Consider the following 7,897-nt stretch of genomic DNA (forward strand, 5'->3'; position numbering starts at 1 on the left):
GATGAAAAACAAATAAGAAAGTCGAAGGTCCCGTCCGACGATCCTTGGAGCCGCGTCTGCCAGAGCGCCTCATGGTAGGCCTGGCGCGGCGCTCTTCTCAGAGCACCTCAGACCAGGGTTTGTCTGACACGCCTTGGCGCCTTGAATATTTTACAGATGATAAATTACCACATACCCTCTCCTATTTAATTTATTCATCAATTTTCTTCTTGGCACATAATTAAAGATAATAAAGATTTAATTTGGTAATCTTAAATTGAAGATATTTAAAATGCATTAAGGTTCTCTTTATTCTTATGTTCTTAAACTTGGAAAGTGAAAATTACAAACTAAGAGTTAGCAAAACGGAAAAAAGACATTTTTTTTAGAAGGACAAAAAAACAAGAAAAGAAATTGAAATGAAGTAAGTACTCAATAAAAACACATTTCATTCCATGATAAACACATTGAAAGATAAATTCAAATCAAATATAGTATAAACATAATCATAAATGTTACAAACTTAACACTGTAAGCTAAGTATCATATTAAGTGATTGAATTTTAATTAGAACAAGAAAATTCTATTCATTGGATCCAAATGGCCCTTCATTGGAATCAGACGAAGAATGATTTGTAACTCTTAGAAGAGCAAATTCACTTCCAATGGTTTGATATGGAAATTCATAATCAAGCTCCTTCTTTATGCTCACTACTCTTTAAATTTTTCATCTGCAACTTCCAAGGCCTTGCACAAAATTTTAAGGTTAAAGGAATTGAGTTTTTCAATTGGAGGTACTTTCCTCGATGCTTGAAGTGTTTTTCCATATTTTTTCATTTTAGAGTGAAATCTCCAGTATGTTTAGATTCATATTGATCTCATAAAGGGAAAAATATGGAAATTTCCTAAGTTTAAAAAACGTGTCTTGGACATTTTCAAACGCCCGTAACTTCTACCTCAGAAGGAGTTAAACACGGTTCTTTATATGGTTTGAAAGACCTTGGGAAGATCTTTCCAAAAGTGCCGAGTTTGCACGATTTTGATGTAGTATAAGGGAGATATGCCTTTTGGAAGTTGGGTTGTTGGATTGAGGAAAGTCCAATCTGAACTTTTGTAAGTGTAAAGTAATCCTTTCACCCTACTACTTCCTATTTCGTTTTGAGGGTTTATTAGGGGTAAAACTAAGCCTTAACTCAGTTTTAGAAAAGTTGGAATACACTTATGGCTTGGGAGAAAAGAGAAGAGGAGAAGGAGAGGAGAGGAAGATCAAGAATCCTTCAAAAACGCTAAGGTTTTGTGAGTGGAATTCGTCGAGGGTGATACCTATCCAGGTATGTGAGATCTTTCTGTGTTGGGTTCGTTCACCCACACACCAACATATTTAATTCAGCGGTTTTTGAATAGATTGAATGATTAGTATTGAAGTTCTTATCAACAATTGTTGAATTTTTGTTAGTTGGGTTGTAGCATGCCTTTAGTTGATTTGATTCATGTTATCAGGGTTTTTTTCGAGTCGAATCTATTGGGTATTGGGGTTATTAGTAATCCTAAGTGATTGGGGTGAGATCCATGGAAGTTTTAAGATTTAGAGATGAAAAACGAAAAAGAAAAGTCAGAATTCCCATTTGCCAGATCCTGGGGTGCCGCCACTGCCAGAGCCCCTCAGGGCAGGCTCTGTCTGACAGGCCTTGGCGTGCTGTGCCATCCAGAGTGCCTCAGACCAGAGTCTGTCCATTAGGCTCTGGCGCTCTGCACCTCTCAGAGCGCCAAGGTCACCTGGAGACCCCATTTTTTCCTATCTTTTCGTACTAGTTCCTAAGTGATGTACCCACATTTCTTAGTTGATTTCAACACTATAAGGTATAACTAAACATCATGAAATCATCTATAAACATGAGATCATGATCCTTGAATTCATAATATATTTCAAGGAAAGTTAAGATCAAAGTCAAAGGAGTTAATAGTCGAGTCTAAAAGTTAAAAAACAAGTTAAAGTGAGTTCCTAAAGTTTCCAAGTGTCTTTAACTAACATTTTTCTTTGTTTTAAGACTCAAGTTGCAAGTTAAGCAAGAGTAAAGAGTTGAGTTCATTCTCAAAGATTATAAGGGGACTAAGTAATCCCTAAGAGTAACAAATGTTTTTACATTTAAACAAGTAAAGAGACTTTGGGCTAGTTTTCAGACAGAAGTAATAGCTTTATAAAATGAAGTTAGCAGGGAAACTATGATTTCCAAGAGACTTTTAAAGCTAAGTTTGAGCACTAATCTCAAACCACAAAATCAGTATGTTTTAAAAACATAAGAACCAGTATATTTTTGGGAGTAATATTTAGCATCGATGTCGGGATGCGAAAAACTTTGTGGAAAAATTGAAGAAGGTATTTGATATGATGCATGTGATAGATGTTGAGAGAGTTGAACTAGCCGCCTACCAACTCAAGAATGTAGCTAGGACTTGGTTCGATCGGAAGGAGGGCAGAGAGGAGGATTCACCACATTCGGGTTGGTCTTGCTTTGAAGAAGCTTTCTTGGGGCGTTTCTTTCTCCCGAAACTGAAGGAAGCAAAGGTACATGAGTTCCTTACTCTAAAAAAGGACTCCTTGTGTTTTCATGAATATGGGTTGAAAATCACCCAATTGTCTCGCTATGCTCCTGAGATAGTTAATGATATGAGAAGCCAAATGAGCTTGTTTGTTGTTGGCTTGGGTAGGGCATCAAGCAAAGAAGGCAGCGCTGCCACGCTGATTGGGGATATGACATTTCAAGGTTAATGGTCTATGTGTAGCAGGTTAAGGAAGATAAGTTTAGGGATATAGAGGAGTTCAAGAGCAAGAGAGCTAAGACAGAAAATGAGTCGGACAGCTGAAGAATGATGCCAACCAGTCATCCTTCCAACAGAAATGGAAGGGTCGTGCTCCATCATTTGATAGTGCATCTACACTTAAGAACAAGGGTGAGCACTATAGGCAGAATTTCAGAGTTAAACCTACCTACTCATAGGGTAGTGTGGTGCAGGGAGGTAGTAAACCTCCTTCCTGCGCCAAGTGTGAAAGAAATAACTCTCGTATTTGTCGTGAAGGTTCTGTGGGTTGTTTCAAGTGCGGTCAGACCGGGCATTTCATGTGAGAGTATCTAATGAGAAAGCAAGGCAGCGGTAATGGAGGCAATAGAGATCAGTCTTCATCAGTTGCTCCACCAGACATGGCTGCACCTAGGGGAGCTACTTCTGGTGCTGACGGAGGAACAAACCACTTGTATGCTCTCAATAATTGCCAAGAGCACGAGAATTCATTAGATGTTGTCACTGGCATGATTCAAGTCTTTGACCTTGTTGTTTATGCATTGTTAGACCCAGGAGCGAGTTAATCTTTTCTAACTCCCTATGTTGCTATGAACTTTTAAATTAATCTTGAGCAACTTAGTGAGTAATTCAGTGCTTCCACACATGTTGGTGAATCCATTCTAGTAGAAAAAGTCTATCATGATTGTCCTGTTTCCAGCAGTTACAAGAGTACCATGGTTGATTTAATTGAGTTAGACATGGTAGATTTTGAAGTCATTTTAGGTATGGACTGGCTCCATACCTGTTATGCATCAATAGATTGCAGAACTTGAGTTGTCAAGTTTTAGATTCCAAATGAGCCAATCATAGAGTGGTGTAGTAGTTCAGCAGTGCCTAGGGGTCGTTTTATTTTGTACCTTAAGGTGAGGAAGTTATTTCAAAGGGTTGTATCATTTACTTAGTCCAAGTTAATGACTCAAGTGCTGAAGTACCTTCCTTTAAGTTAGTTTCTATAGTAAAAGAACTTCTAGAAGTCTTTCCTGATGATCTATCGGGGTCCCTTTTGAGAGAGAATTAGACTTCGACATAGACCTCATTTCATATACTCATCCTATCTCTATCCCGCCATATATAATGGCACCAGCTGAGTTAAAAGAGCTGAAAGAACAATTAAAAGATTTTTTAAATAAAGGCTTTATTCGGCCGAGTGTCTCACCTTAGGGCGCTCCGGTCTTGTTTGTAAGAAAGAAGGATGGTTCCCTTAGGATGTGTATAGACTACCGTCAATTGAATATGGTGACCATCAAGAATAAATATCCTCTCCCAAGGATAGATGATCTTTTCGATCAGCTTTTAGAGTGCTTCCTACTTCTGAAAAATTGATCTCAGATCAGGATACCATCAGTTGAAAGTTAGGGAATATGATATTCCAAAGACAATTTTTAAAATCAGATATGAACATATGAGTTTTTTGTTATGTCCTTTGGTTTGACAAATGCAGTTGTAGCGTTCATGGATCTTATGAACATAGTCTTTAAACCTTATTTAGATCTATTTGTCGTCGTCTTCATTGATAACATACTGATTTATGCAAGGAATGAAGAAGATCATGCTAGTCACCTCAGGATAGTTCTTCAGACTTCGAGAGATAAGGAGTATGTCAAGTTCTCCAAGTGTGAGTTTTGGCTTAAGTCTATGCCATTCTTGGGCCACATAGTTTCCGGTAATGGGATTAAAGTTGATAGCCAGAAGATATATTCAGTTCAGAGTTGGTCTAGACCCACATCTCCAACATATATAAGGAGTTTATTAGGGTTGGTTGGATATTATAGGAGATTTGTTGAAGGGTTCTCCATTATCTTGTTCTTTTGACCAAGCTAAATCTTAAGACAGTCAAATTTCAATAGTATGAAGCCTATGAGAAAAACTTTCAAGAGTTGAAGAAGAGGTTGATTATTTCTTCAGTTTTGACCTTATCGGAGGGTACTCAAGGTTTTGTGGTGTACTCTAATGCATCAAGAGTTGGTTTGGGATGTGTGTGAATGCAGAATGACAAGGTTATAGCTTATGCCTCCAGACAGTTGAAGGTTCATGAGAAGAATTATCCAACTCATGACTTAGAATTGGCTGTAGTAATTTTTGCTTTGAAGATATGACGTCACTACTTGTATGGTGTTCATGTTGACATATTCACTAATCACAAGTGCCTCCAATATGTGTTCAATTAGGAGGAGTTAAATCTCAGACAGACAGGGTGGTTAGAATTACTCAAGGATTATGACAAGAGTATTCTTTACCACCCAAGTAAGGCTAATGTGGTTGTTGATGCCTTAAGCAGGTTATCCATGGGGAGTACATCCCATTTTGAAGAAGACAAGAGGGATTTGGCTAAAGATGTGCACATACTTACACGCCTGGGAGTCAGACTTATAAATTTCATGGAATGAGGAATAGTGTTAACCAATGGGGATGAGTCATCATTAGTGTCAGGGGTGAAATTGAAGCAAGACCAAAATCTTATTTTGCTTGACTTGAAGGCAAATGTTCATGAGCAAAAAGTATTAGATTTTTGAACAAGGGGGAGATTGTGTGCTGAAGTATCAAGGAAGGTTGTGTGTACCTAGGATGGACGGAATTCAAGAGAGGAACATGGAGGAAGCTCATAGCTCTAGAAATTCCATTCATCCGGGTTCCACAAAGATGTTTCGCAATTTGAGAGGGGTTTATTGGTGGGAAGGTATGAAGAAGGGCATTGTTGAGTTTGTTGTCAGGTGCCTGAATTGCCAGCAAGTGAAAGTAGAACACGAGAGGTCTGGAAGTTTGGCTTCGACTATACAACTCCCGGAATGGAAGTGGGATATGATTAATATGGATTTCATCACAGGCTTGCAACGATCTCGCAGGCAACATGATTCTATTTGGGTAATTATCAATAAAAAGAGACAAAATTTGCCCACTTTTTACCGATAAATACTATTTATTCGGTCAAGGATTATGCTAAATTGTACCTTTAAGAAATGGTAAGACTTCACGGAGTTTTGGTTTCCATTATATCATATAGAGGTGCACAATTTACTGCACAGTTCTGGAAATCTTTCCAGAAAGGTTTGGGTTGAAAGGTGAACTTAAGCACTACTTTTCATCCTTTGACAGATGGACAAACAGAGTGTAATATCGAGACATTAGAAGACATGTTAAGAGCTTGTGTGATTGACTTTAAAGGAAGTTGGTATGATCACCTACCTCTCATTGAGTTTGCTTACAACAACAGTTACTATTCGAGTATTCAAATGGCTCAATATGAAGCTCTTTATGGGAGAAGATGCATATCTCTAATTGGGTGGTTCGAAGTTGGTGAAGTAGGGTTGATAGGGTTAGATCTAGTTCATCAAGCTATGGAGAAAGTGAAAGTGATTGAAGAGAGACTGGAAAATGGCACAGAGTCGCCAAAAATTCAACACAGATGTTAGGAGAAGGCCGTTAGAGTTTGTGGTGGATGATTAGGTCTATTTTAAAGTTTCACCCATGAAGGGTGTTATAAGATTTGTTAAGAAGGAGAAACTTAGTCCTCGGTATATTGGTCCTTATAGAATCTCCAAAAAAGTTGGCAATGTAGCTTATCAGTTGGAGCTACCCCAAGAGTAAGTAGTGGTTCATTTTGTATTCAATATTTCTATGTTGAAGAAGTACTTGGGTGATCCTTCATTGATTGTACCAACTGAGAATGTTGGGATTAAGGATAGCTTATCCTATGAAGAGATTCTGGTTCATATTTTAGATTGTCAAGTTCACAAGTTGAGAACTAAGAAAGTTCCATCAGTCAAAGTCCTTTGGAGGAACCAATTTGTTAAAGAAACAACTTGGGAAGTTGAGGAGGTTATGAAGAAGAGATATCCACATCTCTTTGAATCCGAAGAGAATGCAGATCAATGTAGTAAATTCTCTTCTTAGCACTTTATAAGACTATGTGTAAGCATGTTATTACTTGTCTTTGTTTATTGAGTGTTAAAATGATGTTACTATCCTTAACTTAGTAAAAGAGTTCTCATTCAAGGAAGAATGCTCCCAAGGGGGAGATATAGTAACATCTCGTAAATCGAAATATATAGGAATAAGTCAAAAAATAAAAAATAAACACTTTTGGAAATAAACAGAAAATCAAAAAATTTCCTAAGTTTTAAAAAATGAGTTTTGGTCATTTCCAAACGGCCATAACTTCTACCTTAGAAGGAGTTAAGGTCAGTTCTTTATATAAACTAATGATTAAAAAACATATTTAATATTTCTAGTAATTGTGCGAAAGGCAAACAAGAATGTTAATAACTGTATAATTAATTAACGGTTAACGATACCTAATTACTAATACAAACATAACTAATAATTGCATAATTAATTAACGGTTAAATGACATCTAATTACTAATACAAACATAACTTTAATTAGTTGTCAAATTAATGATTGGAAACCATATTTAATATTTTCTTATAACCGTGCAAGACACAAAAAAGTACACCACATAACTAATTAACGGTTAAACGACCTCTAATTACTAAATTTTATAAGAAATCCTTAGGCCCGCCTACGTGGCGCCACCACAAACCATAATTTCCTTTTAAATTTATTTATTTTCAAAACTAGCTTTCCCTTTTCATGAAAAGTTGTGACTATCATGAAGAGTTGCGACTTTAATGAATATTTGTAACTTTTATAATTAGTTACGACTTTTATGAAGAGTTGTTACTTTTATGAAAAGTTGCGACTTTAATGAAGAGTTGCAACTTTTATGTAAAGTTGTGACTTTTAGAAAAGGTTGTGACATTTTGGAAAGGTTGCGACCTTCCTGAAGAATCACAAATTTCTCAAATAGTTGTAACATTTCCGATGAGGCATAATAAACATTTGTGCACGTCATCCGTTGTTGTCTATAAATAAAGGTATTTTCTCTCATTTTAAAACAACAAAAATTTTAAACCTCGTCTTTTTCTTATTCACAACTAAATATTTGTGTACTTTGCTCCTAATGAGTGGCTCACTTACACCATTGATTATGTTACAGATCTTGGTATGCATTTTTACGGTCACTAATTTATGTTTTTGTTATTAAAGATAAATTTTAAGATGTAATAAATTTTATTTT

General features: G+C 36.6%; 1 protein-coding gene across 1 annotated transcript; it reads left to right on the plus strand.

Moving 5' to 3' along the window:
* Positions 1-5,385: 5,385 nt before the first annotated feature.
* Positions 5,386-6,711, plus strand: LOC138339395 (uncharacterized). Its single transcript, XM_069290990.1, has 2 exons — positions 5,386-5,682; positions 6,445-6,711. The coding sequence occupies exons 1-2, from the start codon at positions 5,386-5,388 to the stop codon at positions 6,709-6,711; spliced, it is 564 nt and encodes a 187-aa protein (XP_069147091.1).
* The last annotated feature ends 1,186 nt before the right edge of the window (positions 6,712-7,897 follow it).

The sequence above is a fragment of the Solanum lycopersicum genome, chromosome 11 (assembly GCF_036512215.1).
Source record: "Solanum lycopersicum chromosome 11, SLM_r2.1".
Taxonomy (NCBI): Eukaryota; Viridiplantae; Streptophyta; class Magnoliopsida; order Solanales; family Solanaceae; genus Solanum; species Solanum lycopersicum.